This window comes from Arachis hypogaea, chromosome 3 (assembly GCF_003086295.3).
Source record: "Arachis hypogaea cultivar Tifrunner chromosome 3, arahy.Tifrunner.gnm2.J5K5, whole genome shotgun sequence".
Lineage (NCBI taxonomy): Eukaryota > Viridiplantae > Streptophyta > Magnoliopsida > Fabales > Fabaceae > Arachis > Arachis hypogaea.
This window is the reverse complement of record NC_092038.1, coordinates 3,348,150-3,370,190: the sequence shown is the minus strand read 5'-3', so window position 1 is coordinate 3,370,190 and position 22,041 is coordinate 3,348,150. Positions and strand designations below refer to the sequence as shown.

General features: G+C 33.7%; 2 protein-coding genes and 1 non-coding gene across 4 annotated transcripts; 2 read left to right on the top strand and 1 right to left on the bottom strand.

Moving 5' to 3' along the window:
* Nucleotides 1-1,159: 1,159 nt before the first annotated feature.
* LOC112788833 (transcription factor MYB83) lies at nt 1,160-4,457 on the top strand. Its single transcript, XM_025830466.3, has 2 exons — nt 1,160-1,573; nt 3,412-4,457. Exons 1-2 carry the CDS (start codon nt 1,299-1,301, stop codon nt 4,133-4,135), a joined length of 999 nt encoding a protein of 332 aa, XP_025686251.1. The 5' UTR covers nt 1,160-1,298; the 3' UTR covers nt 4,136-4,457.
* A 2,849-nt stretch (nt 4,458-7,306) lies between these two features.
* On the bottom strand, nt 7,307-7,388 carry TRNAS-GCU (transfer RNA serine (anticodon GCU)). Its single transcript has one exon. It is a non-coding gene; the product is annotated as a tRNA-Ser (tRNA).
* Nucleotides 7,389-17,012: 9,624 nt separating this feature from the next.
* LOC112788810 (dicarboxylate transporter 1, chloroplastic) lies at nt 17,013-21,538 on the top strand. 2 transcript variants are annotated; one of them, XM_072225961.1, is made up of 4 exons: nt 17,013-17,705; nt 17,784-18,256; nt 20,423-20,644; nt 20,884-21,538. In XM_072225961.1, the coding sequence occupies exons 1-4, from the start codon at nt 17,123-17,125 to the stop codon at nt 21,244-21,246; spliced, it is 1,641 nt and encodes a 546-aa protein (XP_072082062.1). In that variant the 5' UTR covers nt 17,013-17,122; the 3' UTR covers nt 21,247-21,538. The 2 variants fall into 2 exon arrangements, with proteins under 2 accessions (XP_072082062.1, XP_025686249.1); XM_025830464.2 differs by lacking the exons at nt 17,013-17,705; nt 17,784-18,256 and adding an exon at nt 18,429-19,754.
* Nucleotides 21,539-22,041: the final 503 nt, after the last annotated feature.

Sequence of the window (22,041 nt, the reverse complement as noted above, 5' to 3'; positions counted from 1 at the left end):
AATGAGTGAACAAAAGGGGTGTATAGAATATATTATTTCATGTTCACATACACATTTTTATTTTGAGTCTGTATTACTTTTTCTGCATTTTGATTGTTTGTATACAAAGCACGCTTGTGGTTCTTATGCACATAAAAATTAATTAACAAAGTAACAAGAGTCAAGAGGCTTATAGGATAATTGTGATTTATATCATAATAGACTAATTGTTATATTTTTTATAATAAAAATAGATAAAGTACATAAAGCTAACTTTTGAAGTAGTTAATATTAATTAATTTTTTATTATAAAAATACTTTTTAAATTTCAGTTATTTTATAATTTAAAATTTAAAATATAAGATTTAGATCAGCTGAAAAATAGTTGATTTTTTTTAAATTAAGCACATAATAATTCTTTCGAAATTAAACATATAGAGGATTGAAATTGAAGACATTTTATGAATAAAAAATACGTCTAATTACTCTGTTGGTCTTTATAGTTTTGTAAAATTTTTAATTAGGTCTATATACTTTTTTTCTTTTTAATTGAGTCCTTACGTCAATTTTTTTTAATTGGATCTCTACATTTTTTTTATTAGGTCTCTATATCAATTTTTTTAGTTGGGTCTCTATAAAATTAAGCCAATTATTAAGAAGAACTTAATTAAAAAAAAAATTTAGTGCAAAAATTCAATTGAAAAAAAAAAGTATGGAGACCTAATTAAAAATTTTAAGAAACTATAGAGACCAATAGAATAATTACACCTAAAAAATAAATATGGGTTACGTTCATTGATTTCTTTTTTTCTATATGATAATAATATAGATATATAAATATATGTTGAATATCTTAAATCACACGTGTAGGCAGGGTAGATTATGTAAAATGGAAGCAAATAACTTGGCTTGGTTGTAAAACAAACTGATATATATCATATATGTATATGTATATGTATGTATATTTGTATATATATACACACACAAAAATAGTATATAAAAAAAAAAGAGTGTGTGGCAGCGTATGATGATTACCTTGTGAGTGAAGAAAAAAATAGAGAATAATAAGAGCATGGAGTCAAAGACAAGACGACACCAATGTTTCTTATGAAGTCGCTCTCGAAACCGTTTTCTACTGACTCATCAACCAACCAAACCCTCTCTTCTCTTTCTTTCTTTCATTCCCTATTTTGTAAGCAAACCCCACAACCATCACCATCATCATTATGCCCATCACTATGAAGCTTCTTCTTCTTCTTATGATCTCTCTATAAATCATCTCTTCTCTTATCTACAATAGCCAAGGAAGAAGAAGAAGAATGAGGAAGCCTAGTGAGCAATCATCATCATCGAAAAACAACAAGTTGAGAAAAGGGTTGTGGTCACCGGAGGAAGATGACAAGTTGATGAACTACATGATGAACAATGGACAAGGTTGTTGGAGTGATGTTGCTAGGAATGCGGGCCTCCAAAGGTGTGGTAAGAGTTGTCGCCTTCGATGGATCAATTATCTCAGACCTGACCTTAAACGTGGTGCATTCTCTCCCCATGAACAACAACTCATCATCCATTTCCACTCCCTTCTTGGAAACAGGTATCTATTCTTCGATTTTTATGTAAAGTGGATAGTTAAAAAACTAATGTATGTAAAACACACTACCATATATATACATATATAACAACCTAATAAGGGTTCTCATGTATACGTATATATAACATAATATGACTCTAATTAATAACATTATTTTTAATTATTTGCATTATTAATATTTGAAAATAATACAAGAATTGAATAGTATAAGGTTCATGCTCCTGAGTTTCTTTCTTAGTACTTATGATTACTTCATATAAATTTCTGCATTTCATTTGATTAACCATCTAAAGGTGAAAATGCTTAATTTTTTGGGTAGGAAAAAAAAATACACTTAAATATTTTGGTCTTTAATTAGTGTAGCATGCCACCATTTTTTTTTTTTTGAAGAAATCCTTCAAATGTGTCTCTGTGAAACTTAGCCACTACCTACTCTGAAATTAAATAGGAAACCAAGAAATTAAAGAATAGTAGATATGAAAAAGAAAGAGTACATGTAGATAATGAAAATATTAAAAAATATGAACAATAAATATATTAAATGTTCAATTTACTATGTGTAGAAATGGTTATTATAATATTAAGATTTAAGTGAGTAATTTAAAATATAGTATATTTTATTTGAATCGGACTAATTTTAAAGTCCATCATTCATATTGTTTAAGAAAGTTATTAATTATCTAGCATAATCTAACGAAATATTATCTCTGTATAGATATATATATATATAGATCATTAATTTTATGTCCTTTTAAATTATTATAATAATGTCAACTAAATTTATATATATATCTTAAAGAAACAAACGGTAATATCACTTTTAATTATGTGGTAACCTTACTCAAGAGGCGCCTAATAAAATTTTTTCAAAAGGTATTTATGCTTTTTATTTCATGTTTAAAAAAAAAAATCATGTGTTTTGTACTTTTAATTTTAAAATGTTAAAGTGTGCTTTTGAAACTTATTTGTACCTCTAAAGTAAAAAATTTAATATAATTTTATATATTAAAGAATATTTATTTTTATTTTTATTTTTTATTATATTTATATCCATTAAAATTATTTTAAATATTAAAATAAATTTATCAAATACATTTTTTTGTAACATGTTTATTAAAACTTATTTTTATTTGAATTTATCAAACATAATTATTTAATATTTTTTAAAATTAAATATACATTTAATTTACATTTTTATTTTTAATATTTTGTATTTTATAATTTTATTAAAAAACGAAAAATATAATAAAATTTTAAAAATGAAAAAATACAAATAAAAATCAAACACATCCTAAATTTTTACAAATGCGACCTCAATCTTATAAAATGCTTTAATTGAAAGATAAAATTAAATAAGAAAAATATATATACGATAAGACAAGTAGTCTTCGGATGTCAAAATATATGATTGTGTGTATATATTAGTCCAAGAAACGCCACAAATGTCAAAGTTGAACAATATAAATACATGCACAACATGCATTAAATTAGGGCGGCTCCTTCTCCTTCTAGCTTGTAGTGTAGAACATACCCAATAATGAATAAATAAATAAAATTTTATTCGCGTTATGGTTCTTTCTGCCTCTTGACTTCGAGTTAAAGATACTCCAGCTCTGTATCATTATAAATAAATAAATAAGATAAAATTTACTGTACAGTTATTTTAATATGAGATTATTAGTTTAAAACATTAAATAATTTAATATATTTAATTAAATTATTATATAATAATTTTTAATTATATATTATATCATGGTCTACCTTAATAATAATATCATATGTTATGTAAATTATCATACCCTATTATTATTATTACTGATATTTAAACATGCATGTTAAAGATGGTCACAAATAGCTGCGCGTTTACCTGGAAGAACCGACAATGAAATCAAGAACTTTTGGAATTCAACAATCAAGAAAAGACTCAAGCAGCAGCAGCAGCAATCAACTACTTCACCAAATGCAAGCGATGATCATGATTATTCCTCTTATGACCCTAACAACAACAACAAAGACCTCAACATTGTAGGAGGAGGAGAAGGGCTTAATAGTAATTCTACTACACAACAATTTCATCAACACCATCTTCATTTTATGCCACTAGTGTTCAATTCTTCTTCTTCTTCATCATCATCATCAATGCAAAACACAGTTCTCAACACCATAATTGACAGGTTGCCTATGCTAGATCATGGTCTTAACATTCCACCAGCTAATGGATTCAACAACAAAGGCTTTTATGATTTGGAAAATGGTGTGATTGGGGGTGTAGATAATAATAATAATAATATTAATAATCTTGGGGCTGAAGAAGTAGTAGTAGGGGATAATACATATACTAATACTAACACTTTTTCTGACCATGATAATAATAACCTAAAAGTGTTGGAGAGTGCATGCATTAATAACAATACTAATTACTTTGATGACATAAACAACAAGATCATGAAGGGTGGGGTGGTGGAGAATTTGTTTCATGAAGAGTTGACCTTGGGAGAGTGGGACTTGGAAGAATTCATGAAAGATGTTACATCTTTTCCCTTTCTTGCTGATTTTTCAAATTGATGATCCAAATCATCATTATTGTTTCATCTTACTAATATAGCTAGGCACAATCAATCCTTGTAATATTTGTAGGTTTGTGATTATTATTACTATACCTGATATATATGATGATGAGCAAATTATTCACACATTAAAAAGCTAAGCCAAGGCATCAGCTATGAAATAACTCAAAAAAAAAAAAAGAGTTCATATTATTATGAAATAGAATAGTAGTAGTGAATTACAATAATATTTTGTGAGTCATTGTAATATATATTTCTAGATGTATGTATATGTGTACAAATTAAAATGGTTCATCATGCATTAGCGATAATAAGTTTGTTATTCATTAGTTACTTTATTATTTGTTTGTAGTAACAACTCTCTTCCCACTAACCACCCCTTTAATCTCTTTTTGAAGCAACCATCAGATTTGCGTCATGGTTGTGTGTATAAACTTGATGAATTACTTTAATTAATCAGTGTTACTTACTTAATTTCAACCGGACTATTATCTTTGGCATTAATCATATTATTATATGAAAGTTAGTTTGGGTTAACACGGTTGAATTCCAACAAGAGTAATTATTACTTCATCTTGGTTTTTCAAATTCTAAATAAAAGATAGATAAATATGATAATATTGACAAATCATGAGTGCTAACGTTAAATTAGCAATATAAGTCTACTTCCGGATGGATAGTTATCATGAAGTGAATTTAAAGCAACTTAATTTGAGATGACAAGTTGTATGTGCTTATGGACGGAGACAAGAAAAAAGGATCAGAGAGTGGTTTAAGGTATCATTTTCCATTGGAAAATTAACGTGCCATGCCATAATTAACACGTGTTTATGTCTTTGTGAATTACTTTAACCTAGCAACCCCATCAATCATGACAGATAATACACAAGAATGACTAAATTTTAGACACTGATGTTTATTAACAGTTGTGTGTTATTATAAGATGTATTTTAATATGTCTATGTTATAATGATTATGATAGTTTTAATTAGTATTTAAAAAAATAATATTAAAATTAAAATATAAAAAAAATATAATTTTAATTTTAACCGTACTTATATAATTATCATAACTATTATAAACTTAAGCATATTAAAATTCATTTTATTATAATTAGTACTCATTTAGAATAAAATATATATTAAGATTCCATCCAACAATAATAGAAAAGTAATTGTGATCTAGAAACAAAGTACAAATATATATATATTCTCCTAATAAGTAGCATAAACTTTAAATTATGATGAACCAGCAGGTTGACTAATATATTCTCCTAAATTTCCATCATTAGCGTATAAAATTTTCACTCTTTTACATGCAAACAAGGTCTCAATGTAATATATTTATTAAATGTAAAGGATTTTGAAGTTTAGAATATTTTTGTCAACTTTGAATAGTTTCTATATAGCACTAATTATTTGTAAATACTGGTTTTATTTTAAGTATTATGATTTATTAACTATTAGTTTTCATATTCATTTTAGGGATTATTTTTTCCATTTATACAATTTTATTATTTTTTGAAACTTAATTATAAAGAAAGAGGCCAGGTAATTTAGAATTAAAAGAGAAGAGAAATAGTGAGGGTCATGTGCTATTTAAAGTGAAAAAAATAAAAATAAAAAAATAAAGTAGCTACTAGAACCTAGTGATTATAACTTTTACTTATTATCTTTACCTAATAATTTACTTTTGACTCACTTTAATTATATGCTATAATAATAATGATAGTCAAAAGTTAACACTTAACCGGGTTTGTATAAATAATTAGCTACATTTCATTATAAGATATATATATAAAATAACTTTTAGAATAATGCACATTTGATAATAGTATAAATAACAATAATAATAACAAAGGAGTGTAAGATTTCTCAATCTTTGAAGATTTTTTCACTTCCCTGATTTTTTAGCATTTGGTTATTTTGAACTTGTCATCGAACGAGAAAGAAAGGGTACGATGTCCTAACCCCCTATGCAACTTAACTATCCAATCTACTCTAATGTCAAAGTATCAAACACATCTTTGTTATTAATTATTATTAAGGGGTAAGTTTTTTCATGGGACAAATTAAAGTATTTAAAGATCTTAATAATAGTAGAATTTAGAGAAAATGGTGATGGAGTGTATTTAAAAATTTGTTATTTTTTTTTAAAATATAGTAGTAGCGATAAAATATGCAATAGTTGATGATGGTGCATGCTGACATGATTTTGCTTGTGATTGTGATTGAAACCCATTTTAGAGGAAGTTATTATTAGATTAGATCTCTGTCTTTCTTATTATGCCGAGACTTAATTTATGCTTAAGTTTCATTTTGGGTATATACCTTTATTTAGTGAGACTCTATCACCCTAACCTGTTATCTCCTTTTTGCAATTAAATTTTTATATTTTTTAATTAGATTCTTATATTATCTTTAATTTAAAATTAAGTTTTTTAATTAACAGAATATTTCTCTCAAAAAATATATAATCAATAAAGATCTAATTAAGTTTTTAATTATAAGTACCTTCAATTTACAAAAAAATATTTCGTTAATTTTAATATTTTTTACACTAATAAAAACTTAATTATAAAAAAATAGTATAAAAATTCAACTGAAAAAAAAAATATAAAAATCTAGTTACAAATTTGATAAAATTACAAGATTTAACACTTTAACGGAATAATTAAATCTTTATTTATTTATAGTTATCATTATTTACAATAATTCACACTCACGTTGTTCATACTTCAATTCCTTTGTAATTATGAGATAAATGAACGGAAATCAGAGACATTCACCGGTTGCATGATTCCTTTGTGCAAGAATAATGGAGAAGAATGGTAATGTGTATTGTACTGTAAGCACTCATTAAGCAGCATAATCATGATCCTTTTTCCATAATTGCGCAATTGGTATATATAGTGACACTGTTTTCAGGCAACTTGGTACAATTTCTATTAGTGCAAAGATTCACAATGATGATGAACCACGATCTCCCTTCTGAAGTTGAATAAAACCTGGATCTATTACGTGTATTTAGCTAGCAAAAGTTCACAACAGCATCAGTGGATGAGTATCATTATATGTACAAAAAGCCAAGAACTTCAAACCAAACACATTATAGCCACAAAGAAATCAAAGTAATATCACCAAAAAATTAAAGAGTAAAACAGAGAAAACGTCGCCTGAGAGATTCGAACTCTCGCGGGGAAACCCCATGTACTTAGCAGGCACACGCCTTAACCACTCGGCCAAAGCGACAGTTATTGGCTAAAACACATTCTTAGGTTAACTTTCTTTGTAATAGTTTATGCCTTGACAATTGAAATAGCTAAAGTGGGAAAGTGAATTTTTTTTTCTTGAAATAATTGCTGGTAGCATCAACTTTTATGCATGATTTCTGATAGATAAAGAATTTAATTATTGTGAATTGTTGTCATATATTAATATGTTAATTTTAACTAGGAAACTATTCGGTTAAAATGCTTATTTTATTTTTTGTTAAAGATATTTTTGTGTTATATTTTAAATTTTTAATTATTTTTTTATAACTTATTTAATGTTCTTTTTCACATATTATTAAATTTTTAAAAATATTTTTTTAAAAAAAACTGAATTGGGCTAACACAAAAACTAAAAGAGCTTAATTATTAGTTTTTTTTAACATTATTTATACAAAAAAAGCATGTCACACTAAAAAACAGAAACATGCACCAAATAATTTATCATGTGAATTATATATGAATCAAATTGATAATAAGAAAGCTAATACCAAAAAAATCGATAACAACTAAGGGCTTACAAAACCTTTCTTAAGTCCACAAAAAAATATATTTATATTTGTGTGACATATGAAACAATTACTATATATATTATTATTATTACATTTATATATATATGGCAAAAAAAAGTTCAACTGATTTAAAGTACAATTTTCTTTTAATATTTGATTAACTTATTGTTGTATTTAATACTTTTTTTTTGAGACTTCCTCTTAGTTAAAAGTATAATCATTATAAATTTTTTAATTACATTATTAGGGATGTTTGCAGATCAGATATGGTCAAAATTTCGATCTAATATGCACTAAACTCATCATATCATATTCGATATCTACACTTTTTATGTTTGGATCGGATATCAAATATGTCCATAAAATAAAAAATATAAAAAAATTATTTCTATAAAAAAGTTAATAATTTTTTTTACTCTTTTAAACATATTTATTCCTATCCGATTAGAGTGAATCAAACTCGATCTAATCCGATCATCTTATTACAGATTGGATTATATCCATAAATTACAGATTAGATACGGATAAACACTGTAAATTTGTGGATCGGATCTATAAACATCTCTAATTACTGCTATAGGTTCGTTGCTGCAAAAATATGCTACTTTTTTATTATAAATCATTATTAGATCTTAATTAGTATTAAAACAATTTAATTGTCAACAAAGAGATAATACTTATATTGATTTCTGAAGTTATGTTAGTGTTTCAATCTAGTTTTGAAAGTTTCGATTTATTCAATTTAGTCTCCCAATTTAGTAGTTATGACTCACAATGGTTCCTGGTTTTATTTTTGTCACAGTCTCACGGAATCGTTAACAGCATGTTGAGATGGATTGACGACTGCTACGATGTACTTTCTAGCGACTATTTGATGTGACAATTGAAATTTTTTACCTTATTTTTTCTAACAAAACACTTAAAACCCTAATATGAGTCACGGATATCAAATTAAAAAATTAAATTGAGTAAATTAAAACTTTAAAAATTAGATTAAAGCTCGAATATAATTTTAAAAGAGAAATTTAACTTATGTAGTAATTAATTTAAATAAAAATAAAATAAATCAAAATTCGACATAATTTTTATCAATGCTTTCAAATTCAACATTTCTATACCAAAATTAACTAAGAGTTCTCTTTAAATTAAAATTTTAATGAAATAATAACTTTAATTATCTCGACCAATGTTTCAATTAATTACTTTTATTGTCTTAAAAAAAAACTGTATATGAGAAGAAATTAATTAATTTGTCCATTTTAATAAATAGTTATTTGACTAAAATGAAAAAAACTATTTTTTTTGAATCTTAAAAAAATAATTAATATTATATATATATTGTTACATTAATTAATTCTAGTTTAAAATTTTTATTTATTTTTAATGCTTATATTAAAAATAAAAATAAATTTAAATTTGGATTTAATCTATAATGTAATAATAATATAGTAATTATTTTATATATCGAACGAATATAAATTAATTATTTTTTTATTTGTAAAAATTTTATGAAGACTTGAGTTTTGTTATCAATATAATTCATATGATAAATTTTATTTTAAAAAAATTATATATATATATAATAGTTAATATATTATTTTATATAAGCAATTTTAGAAAAAAATCTAGTTAATCTATTATTTTTTTAGTTTTAGTCCAATCTAAATGATTGTTATTGTTTTTGAAAAGAAAATCTTTTAAAAGATTTAATAATATGTGACGAGAAGTATCGAATAAATTATACAAAAATCAATTAAAATACAACACAAAAAACATTTTTAATAAAAAATGAAATAGACATTTTTATTTGAGTCGTCCTTTTTAACTATTGCAGTAGAAGTTGATTTTAATTTGATATTATAATTATATAAAAGTATTTTGATCACTGTAAATTACTTTATATTTGATCATAATTCTTAAAAATAAATAATTTAACTCATTTTAGAAACATATAGGAAATACCTTGATTGTTCTCCCAGTTGGCAATAGCAGCTCAGTTCATTTTGTATTTAACCAATTTATTATGCTTGGCTTATATATATACATTTGATTCCATTTTCCAATTGCATTCTTATCATGGTTGCTAGCTGTTGTCTTCTTGTGTTAAAAAACTTATTGCAAATTTGTAAAGAATGTGTCGTATGCAGGTAGAAATTATTCATCGTTCAATCATAATGCATAATGTAATATCCATAAATGATGATAGAATTATTGAAGAAATTATTTGAATAATTTTCTTTTTGGTCTTGAAATAATTTGAAGAATGAAATGGAAAAAAAAAGGTGCAATGTCCTTTTGGGTATCAATGGGGGCCATTATGACTGATATTTTTGGGTTTGATGATAGCCCATTACTGTGTGGCAGGCAATAATTTGTTTATCGTTGTTCGAGAAACCCAAAAATAATAAAGCATTAATATTAGGAAATAATTTATGAAAAATTATAGGTGAATAATGAAAATATTAAACAATGTGAACAATTGATATATTAGATGTTCAATTTACTATATGTGCGGATGATTATCCTAATATTAAGATTTAGATAGATAATTTGAAAGGTGTAGTGTGTTTTTATTTTATTGGGCCAATTTTAGAGCCTATTAACAAACTACACCACAAAGTCAGTATAAGACAAAAAGAAAGAATCACCCAAAACCAACCTACAACTCAGTAGCACAATTCCATCTTTATAAGAAAATGTACCATCATAATTTCAGAAACATCTTTTTTTGCCTTGCTGTACAGAAAAGATATTGACAATCATAGAATTACCCAAGTTTCACCATTCAATAATGAGCTGTAATTTCATATATATATATATATATATATATATATATATATATATATATATATATATATATATATATATATATATATATACCATTCTCATTTGCAATACAAGAAGAATATTACATTCTTTTCACTCATTGATCATTGTTTTTTGCTTTCTCTATTTTTTCTGCACATTTAGTATTCTGTCTTTGATGGTATCAGAGCTCCAATAGGGGTCTGCTGCACATCCACACCATGTCTCAAAACAACCAAGAAAAAATTGATGTCACCCAATCACCATTCGGTCCATACTATATTCACCCAAGTGAAACACCCTTTACCGTCCTCGTCTCTCCGCCACTCACCGACGACAACTACCATCAATGATCTCGTGCTTTCTCCATTGCACTTATCTCAAAGAACAAGATAGGTTTCCTGGATGGAACCATCTCAACTCCAGCCACCGACGACCCCCTATTCCCTTTCTGGCGTAGATGCAACACATTGGTCTCCTCCTGGATTTTCAATTCCCTCTCAGCGCCCATTACTCAGAGCGTCATTTATTTTGACTATGCAGAAGCAATCTGGGAAGATCTCCGCAACAGATTCTCACAAGGAGATTTGCTCCGTGTTGCTGAGCTACAAGAGCAGATTTATGACCTCAAGCACGGATCTCTCTCCATCACTCAATACCACACCACCCTCCGAGCACTATGGGAAGAGCACGACACTTACCGTCCCGTCAAACCCTGCATATGCCCGGCACGATCTTACCACGACCAAAACTTCATCATTCAGTTCCTCAAAGGCCTAGACGACAGCTTTATTGTCGTCCGATCCCAAATCTTGCTCCTTGACCCCCTCCCACCGGAAAGCAAAGTCTTCAACATGGTGATTCAACGCGAATGCCAACTCCAAGGAGGCGGTATGTTCTTGACGAGCCCATATTCCTTACCAACACCGTCATCATGCCACAACGGCGCCTAAATACCAGGCGTGGCCGCGGACGCATCACCAATGGTGGACGCAATGGAGCTGAAAAAGTATGCGTCTACTGTGGGCGAACTGACCACACCGTCGACGAGTGCTACGGCAAGCACGGCTATCCACCTGGCCACCTACGCTACCCCGACCGTCCTTGGTTCAATGATCGCAGCAGCTCCACCGCCTCCAACACCAATGCCACTGCCGCCAACCCTAATTTCCTACATCAACAACTCAGTAGAACCGAATCAAGCAAAGAAGAGACCTACCTAACTTCTTGGCCTAGTTTGTCACAAGCCCGATATCAATCTCTCTTAGCTCTTCTCCACAATGTTCATGGGCAGCAGTTTGCAGACAAATCCACACCACAAAGTCAACATGGGTCATCTGAGGCCAAGTCTGGTATCACTGTTACGCATACAAACACTGCATATTGTTCTTTTCATTTTTCATCCCATTTATCACCTAACACACCTTCTATAAACTCACACAACAGTGGCAAATGAATACTAGATTCAAGAGTCACTGACCACATCTGTTTTTTATTATCATATTTCCAAATGCACCACAAGATCAACCCGATACATGTTTACCTCCCAAACAATTCCATTATCACTGCACGCTATTGTGGGTCAATAAATTTCTCACCACACCTAATTTTGCACAACGTTTTATATATTCCTGGTTCATCTTCAATATTTTATCTATCTCTAAACTAATCACAACTCTCTCATGTCAACTGATCTTTTCTGAATTTTTTTTCCAAATACAGGATGCGAAGTTCTTGAAGATGATTAGTTCGGCTAAATTGAGAGATGGATTGTACTACCTATCCGACAAATTGCAACCACAAAAATCCATTAGGACTAACAGTTTCACCAACTCAGCCAATGTTAACAACTTCATCACAACCCCAATCACAAATAGCAATGTATGGCATTGTAGGCTAGGCCACCTCTTGGACCAAATATTAAGAGAACTCCACCTTCAATTTCCTTTTATTAATCCACATATCAATGAAATTTTATGATGTTTGTCATATGGCAAAACAAAAGTGACTGTCTTTTATTTTGAGTACAAATAATGTATCCAAACCACTTGAATTAATACATTTAGACATTTGGGGACTTTTTTCAAAATATCCATACATGGGCACAAATATTTTCTAACTATTGTTGATTATCTTAATAGATTTACTTGGATAATCTTACTAAAATCAAAAGGAGAAGTTGGCATAAAAATTCAGAACTTCATCGCCTTAGTCAAAAATCAAATTGACACCAATGTCAAAACCACTAGATCCGACAATGGCCCTGAATTCCTTCTTAATGATTTTTATGCCAAAAAAGACATTCACCACCAAAAGTCTTGTGTCGAAACACCACAACAAAACGGAAGGGTAGAACGCAAACACCAACACGTACTCAATGTCGCTAGAGCTTTAATGTTCCAATCAAGCCTCCCCCCATCCTTTTGGTCCTATACTGTAAACCATGTTGTCTTCTTAATAAATAAAGTTCCCTCACCAATCATTCAAAACAGAACTCCATTTCAACTCCTCTTTCATAAACCACCTGATTTTCACTCACTCAAAGTTTTTGGATGCTTATACTATGCCTCTACCCTCACCAATCACCGTTTAAAATTCTATCCCCATACTAGAAGAGGTGTTTTCTTAGGATTCAAAACCGGCATAAAAGGCTTCATCATACTAGACTTAGACAGCCGTGAGATTTTCATTTCCAAAAATGTCCAATTTATTGAGTCAAGCCTCTCTTTTCACAAACAAACTCAACCTGACCAAAACCCCTCCAACCCTCCCAACATCCTTCCACAATCACCCACCATCTTTGAAGAACCCAATCAACAACCACCACACTTAGCAACATCCTAACTTTCATCAAGCACAATTCGAATACCCACAATGGCTCAAACCAACAACGATGGATCTCTCCTCCCCCACACAAACACAAGTCCAATTCCTTCTTTAATCACTTTCCCAGCCCAAACCACCTCGTCCACTCTTTCCACAACCCCAACCACACTACCTATTTCCGCTGCACCCCGCCGCTCCAACAAAATCCATGCACCGCCACGTAACTTAGCAGACTACTATTGCAATCTCTCTCTCACAATGCCGCACCAACCATCTTCAAGATGCCAGCATCCAATCTCACACTCACTCTTGTATACATGAGTCTCACTCCATCACCGATGCTTCATCTTCTCCGTCTCCATAGAACCCGAGCCATGAACATTCGTAGATGCCAAAACTCAGCCATGTTGGTGTGACACCATGCGAGCTGAAATTTTGGCCCTAGAACAAAATCAGACTTGGGACATTGTCGACACTCCCGCTGATGTGAAGTCCATAGGTTGTCGATGGGTCTATCACATCAAACGCCAGCCCGACGACAGCATTGAACGCCATAAAGCGCGATTGGTGGCAAAAGGGTATGCACAGATTAAAGGGATGGGTTACCTCGAAACCTTTTCTCCGGTGGTAAAGATCACCACCATTCGAGTCCTCCTTGCTCTCGCCTCCATCAATAATTGGACACTGCACCAGTTAGACGTTCACAACGCCTACCTCCATGGTGACCTCCTTGAAACTATGTATATGAGCTTGCCACCTGGTTTGACACCTTCCAAGCCTGGTCAGTGTTGTCGTTTAAGGAAGTCTTTGTATGGCCTTAGACAATCAGGAAGACAATGGTATGAGAAGCTCAGCTCATTTTTACTCTCGTGTGGATACCAGCAGACCCTGACAGATTACAGCCTGTTCTTCAAAGTATCTGGTAAAGTATTTACTGCCCTCCTTGTCTATGTCAATGATATAGTTGTCACTGGTAGCTCTGTTTCTGAGATTGAATCCGTTAAGGCTGCCTTAGACTCTAAGTTCAAAGTTAAGGATCTTGCTGGCCTCTACCTTTGCCAACAAAAATACTGTTTAGACATTATCATTGATGCTGGCCTTACCGTTGCCAAACTCTGGTCTACCCCAATGGATGACTCCATTCACCTCAGCCAAAACACTAGAGAACCCCTTGATGATATCACTGTCTACTGACGGCTCATTGGCCGCCTCATTTACCTCACTATAACCAGGCCTGGCATTACCTTTGCTACTTAACAATTGAGCCAAATTGTCCATAACCCAAGCAAAATTCACTTTAATGCAGCCCTCCGTATTCTCAAATACTTAAAATGATCGTCAGGCAAAGGCATCTTCTTTCCGAGGGACTCCCCCTCCAAATCTCCAGTTTTAGTCATGCCGATTGGGAACGCTACCCCGACACTTGCCGATCTACCACTGAATATTACTTCTTCCTTGAAAAATCTCTCATATCCTGAAAAACCAAGAAATATGACACAGTATCTTGTTCCTCAGCCGAAGCGGAGTATCGAGCTCTCTCTATAACTACCAAAGAATTACTATGGCTACTCAACTTGTTTCAGGCTCTCAACATCAACTGCATTCGCCCACCCACGCTATACTGTGATAATCAAAGCGCCCTCCACATCATTGCCAACCTTGTCTTCCATGAGAGAACTAAACATCTCGAAGTGGATTGCCACTTAGTTCGCGAAAAAGCTCAAACTGGACTTTTGCACCTCCTCCCAATTTTCTCCTCCAACCAACTTGTGGATGTCTTCACTAAAGCATTGCCACCACGCCTTTTCACTGTCAACATATCCAAGCTGGGATTGAAAGAGATCTTTCAATCTCCAGGTTGCGGGGGGCTAACAAACCACACCATAAAACCAATACAAGACAAAAAGAAATAATCACCCAAAACCAACCTACAACTCAGTAGCACAATTCCATCCTTATCAGGAACTGTACCATCATAACTCCAGAAACATCTTTTTTGCCTTGCTGTACAGAAAAGATGTTGTCAATCATAGAATTACTCAAGTTTCACCATTCAATAATGAGCTATAATTTTAGCCCTATTGTGTGTGTATATATATCCATCATTCTCATTTGCAATATAAGAAGAATATTACATTCTTTTCACTCATTGATCATTGTCTTTTGCTCTCTCTATTTTTCTGCACATTTAGTGTTCTGTCTTTGACCTATTGTTCACATTATTCACAAAATCCATCATTGGTTGAGTAATTAACTCACTCGTCGATTTAAATAAATGTGGAGAATTCAAATTCTGCTGCATGCAGCAACCAATCGACCAACGATAAATCCTTAAATAGATATTAGATTCTAACAAACATAAAATTGTGAATATAATTTTTCTATATACCTAATAAATCATTCAAAAACATATTAATTTTGTTAGAATATATTAGGATTAATTAGCATTGATTAGAATGATTTAATATATCTGAATATTTATTATAGAATATTACGTCTTTATTATTTTGATTTTCTTAATATCTATAAATATCATTCTATAACTACCTGAATATACACAAATCTCTACTGCTCTCTCTTACCTTTTCTAACATGATATCAGAGCCATGATATCCTCCTTAAAGAGGATAAATTATTTTGCTTCCAATAAAATTATCGTATTTTTATGGCAGTTCCGTCTGTATTTTCATGTAGCATTTTCATCTGCGCTTTCTTCCGACAGCTCCATTTGCACTTTTTTTTAGCATTCTATCTGTCTCTGTTCTATTATTTTATATATTTTTTTCTCTATTTTGTTGTTTTCAATAAATTTTAAACTCAAGTGACTGTCATTTGAGTTTGAAGAAGGATATGAAAATATATTACAATTAATTAACATTAATTAAAATTATTTAATATATCTAAATATTTATTATAAGATATTACGTCTTTATTATTTTGATTATGTTAGTACTTATAAATTTTTTGAGAATTATACTCGTTAAAATTTTAAAATATTATATATATTATAGTTGTGTACATTATTTATGTGTATCTTTTACTTATGATATTAAAAATGGTGCACACAAAATGAGGGGAAAACAAAATAAATTTAACATTTTGTATTAAACATACCCAATAAAAAGTAATACAAAGGTCTAAAACTTTTATCTTGCATTGCTTCATCAAATTTAACATTTTACTATGTATCTTTCCTTAGTATACTCAAAGGTCCTTACTCCTTAATGCTTTACACAAATCCTCCTCATCACACCGCATACTTAGAATAAATACAAAACACTTTACTAGGCAGCTTCACTAGCCATACCGAAATAACTAACAAGAATAATATGATGACTATTGATGACACTGCTAACAATAATAAGCCTAATAATTTAACCAACTAAAAGAAACAATGAATATATAGAAACCAAAAACAGAGGTAGAGATAGCTAGCTAGCAGTTGCTGCAATCTGCAAAACCATGACATGTGGATTCTGCTGACTTTATATGATGTTCAATATATCAATCTATCTCAACTTATATTCAGCTTCTTTTTTCATTCTCAACAAGGTGATAACACTCTTCATCCATGGCTTCCACATCTCTAATAATCAGATACCCTCTTCCGAAACCAACCACACTGCCATTCACTTCAAACCTCTCTTCCATCAAATTCAAACCCCTTCAAACCACAACACCACTCTCTTTCCCTTCGATCAAACTCAAACCCTTCCAATTCACAACAAAACTTATTAATAAACCATACGCTGCCGCCGCTGCGTCTACTACCACAACACTCCCTCCTCCACAACCATGGCAAGGTGCGAAGCTGAAGCCATTACTGGCTTCCGTCGCAACAGGTCTCATCCTCTGGCTCCTCCCTTCGCCTTCTGGAGTACCCAGAAACGCGTGGCAGCTTCTCTCCATTTTCATGGCGACTATCGTCGGCATCATCACGCAGCCGCTTCCGCTGGGGGCTGTTGCTATCATGGGTTTATGCACCGCCGTGCTCACCAAAACGCTAACATACGCCGCGGCATTCTCGGCCTTTGGTGACCAGATACCTTGGCTGGTGGCGCTGGCTTTCTTCTTCGCCAAAGGGTTCATCAAAACCGGGTTAGGAACGAGAATCGCGTACCACGTGGTGTCACTCGCCGGAAGCTCCTCCCTTGGTAAGAAGTAGTTATGGAATTTGGTCACAAAAGTTAGTTAAATGCATGCTAAGAAGCAGATTTATATTATGTGATCAGGATTAGGATACAGCTTGGTGTTGAGCGAAGCATTGCTTGCACCAGCCATACCTTCAGTTTCAGCAAGAGCAGGTGGGATCATACTCCCATTAGTGAAGTCTCTGAGCGAAGCATGTGGCAGCAACGTTGGCGATGGAACCGAGAGCAAGCTAGGCTCATGGCTCACTCTAACCTGCTTCCAAACCTCCGTGATCTCTTCTGCCATGTTCCTGACTGCCATGGCCGCCAACCCTCTGTGCGGGACGCTGGCGCGTGGGGCCATAGGGAGGGGGATTGGATGGAGCGATTGGGCCGTGGCGGCGGCTGTGCCGGGTGCGGTGTCATTGGTTGTTGTGCCGTTGATCTTGTACGTGATTTACCCGCCGGGCGTAAAGAATAGCCCTGATGCTCCAAGGGTTGCTAGGGACAAGTTGCAACTTATGGGACCTATGACTCTCAACGAAAACATCATGGCTGCTACTCTCTTCCTTACGGTACGGCACCATTTCTTTTTTCTTATTTCGCATATAATGTTGTATGTTATAGCTGGGCCTTGTGGCCCAAAAAAGTCTTTGATTAAAGCCCATAGCGCCACTATTACGCATTGGACAATTAGACACGTAGTCCATGGTGACTTTCCCATGCTGCTCGCTGTCCACACACCACATAACTGACCCGACTTCACTTGTCTCGTTATGTTTCAAGTTCGGAGATTCCAATAGCTCCAACTGTGACAGACGCCATTCACAAGGGGCAAGCCAACAAATCTGCATATTCCTACCTACGCATCCAACGCTCCAAATTAGATCTCTCACTCACTTCAGCGCACCATGGCGCTGCACCTCTATTAAGCTCTAATACACACACACACCACATCGGATCCCAGCCCCTAACATGGCCTCCATAGCCCTCTCCGCCACCACTCTCCCCTCCCTACGCCTCCGCTCCCTCTCCCCCAAACCCAAACCACTCCTCCATTCCCTTCCCACCACTTCCACCACCTTCAAACCCCTCACTCTTAAACCACGCTCTTTCAATCTCATCACCTCCATTTCCAATGCTCCTTTCAAATCTAATCGCGCACATTCTACCGTCGTAGCCTCCGTCGCTGGTACAGCTTCCATTACGTCAGCATCTCCGCCACCTCCACCTCCTCAGCCATGGCAAGGGGCCTCCATGAAGCCCTTACTCGCCTCCATAGCCATCGGCGTCCTCGTCTGGTACTCTCCCGTCCCCGCCGGCGTCTCTCGTAACGCATGGCAGCTCCTCGCAATCTTCCTCGGCACCATCGTCGGGATCATCACGCAGCCGCTACCTCTCGGTGCCGTCGCCCTCCTCGGACTCGGCGTCTCCGTCCTTACTAAAACCCTTCCATTCCCCGCGGCGTTCTCAGGCTTTGGCGACCCGATCCCGTGGCTCATCTGCCTCGCCTTCTTCTTCGCCAAGGGATTCATCAAGACCGGCCTCGGTAACCGCGTCGCGTACCAGTTCGTCTCACTCTTCGGAAGCTCCTCGCTAGGGTTAGGGTACAGCTTGGTCTTCAGCGAAGCGCTTCTCGCGCCAGCGATTCCCTCGGTTTCAGCGCGCGCCGGTGGAATTTTCCTGCCACTTGTGAAGGCTCTCTGCGTTGCATGCGGAAGCAACGCTGGCGACGGGACGGAGAATCGCTTGGGGTCGTGGCTCATGCTGACGTGTTTTCAGACGTCGGTGATCTCGTCGGCGATGTTCCTGACGGCGATGGCGGCGAACCCGCTATGTGCAACTCTGACTCAGAATGCGATTAACAAGACTATTGGGTGGGTGGATTGGGCTAAGGCTGGGATCGTTCCGGGCCTGGTTTCATTGGTGTTGGTGCCGTTGATACTGTATGTTATCTACCCGCCCGGGATGAAGAGTAGCCCCGACGCGCCGAAGCTTGCAAGGGAGAGGTTGCAGAAGATGGGACCTATGACTTCGCATGAGAAGATCATGACATTGACACTGCTTCTTACGGTAATCATAGAATGAATTCAAGTTGCTGAATTTAGATAAATTTTGTTTCTGTTTGTTGGTTTTTGCGTTCTATGTAGAGAAAATGAGCAATTGAGTGTTTCCCATATTTGTTTTTGGAGCTATGCTTGTGGATGGCTTGGTAGGGAATTCATAATTTTGGTATTCAATTTGACAATAACTTGTTTGGTTGTTGAGTTGATTTGTTGACAGTGTTAGCTTGTCGATTGATTACACAAGGATTGGAGTTTCAAATTTGTAAATGCAGAGTTCATAGATAGGAACTTGTTCAACAACAAACTTAGGAATTTGTGCTTCTTCAATGTGGACCGTGTTTGAATCTATTGTTAGCTGCATGTAAGAGTTTGAATTGGTGTGTAGTTCGTTAATGGATTTTATGTTTAGAGTATTGTTAATTGGATATACACATCAGGATAGACGTGCATCCTGGCATTGTGGCTTTACTATTGGGCGATGTAACTATAATAAGTTTAGGGCATTGGTTATGACTAGCACACCACTTGTTTGCTTAATTGATTTTTGAATCCTCTGGTTATTTATAACTAATTTACTGGTATGAGAAATTGATGGTACAGTAGTTATGTTGCCGTATACCATGAAATCTTCTATCTCCTGGGTATCGTATTCACTCTCTTGCTCTGTTGTAACAGGTAGGACTTTGGGTCTTTGGAGGGGTTCTTAATATTGATGCTGTCACTGCTGCCATTCTTGGATTATCTGTACTCCTTGTCACTGGGGTCGTAACATGGAAGGAGTGCTTGGCTGAGGGAGTTGCCTGGGATACTCTCACATGGTTTGCTGCCCTCATTGCCATGGCTGGATATTTGAACAAATATGGTCTCATTTCTTGGTTCAGTCAAACTGTGGTCAAGGTATGTTATTCTGCCTAGCCAATGGTTAATCTTCATCGATCATTTCATATTTTGAATAATGTAGATGCTAATAGCTATCAACCAACTGTGTATAATATAATTATTTGAAATATTCATCTTGGAATAATTAGGCTTCGTGTTTCATGCCTCTGCTCTGTTAGTCAACAATACTGCCTTTAATTCTTATCACATTCCTTGATTCTTCTAATGAAATGATTTGTTAATGTTGTTTCATGCAGTTTGTTGGTGGATTGGGTCTCTCTTGGCAACTATCTTTTGGAATCCTTGTCCTCCTCTACTTCTACTCTCACTACTTCTTTGCAAGTGGGGCTGCTCATATAGGTGCCATGTTCACTGCTTTCTTGTCTGTCGCCACTGCTCTGGGAACTCCACCATTCTTTGGAGCCATGGTGCTTTCCTTCCTCTCCAACCTCATGGGCGGCCTTACTCATTATGGGATTGGATCAGCCCCTGTATTTTACGGCGCCAACTATGTTCCACTCGCCAAATGGTGGGGCTACGGATTCCTCATCAGTATTGTTAACATTGTAATCTGGCTTGGACTTGGAGGAGTTTGGTGGAAAGCCATTGGCTTGTGGTAAATGGGAGCCTGTTAAAGAGTTTTGCCCACACATGATTTTAACTTTTCAAGATTTTTGCACACATTCATGTACCAATTCTCGTTGTAATCAGCAGTCGAAGCATACTGCTAACCTTTTTGCGATTCTTCAAGAAATAATTATCGGGAGGTTTTGATGGAGACTTAGGTGGGAAAAATTACAGCTGGTCATTTTAGATCTGGGGTAGAACATTTTATATGATTTTTGAAATGTAAGGACATCCTGCTATTCAGGAATCAGGTTAATATTATAGTTGTATGCCTTGCTGCTTCAAGTTTTGCTGAATAGTTAGGAGTCTAAAATAATTCCATTTTCTTATGCTGAATTGTTAACATCTTGACATACAATAACACATTCTGAATTTAAAATTACACCGGAAAATATAAAATTTCAGTAATTGATGTTATAATGACTAAACATATTTAATATTTAAAAGGCCCCACAAATTATTATTCGATTAAATTTTATTGTGTGGAATTCAAAATTAATTTTAATCATTACCATTAATTTTAATAATTTTTAATGGTTTAGATGATACCATTGACGATGTCCAGTTTTTAAAGCAGCGGAGAGAATCCGTTCCCGATTCGAAATTTTCTCGGCATAGATTCGTTCATTATTGGAATTCGAAAGAGAGCTCTATTTTAGTAAATAACTCATCACTTGGTTTGATCTTAAGGACCAAATTCCAAATACACTGATACGTGAGAGTTTACGACACTTTATCTATACGTTTTACCTTTTTCACCTACATTAAACCTTTACATCTTTTCACCT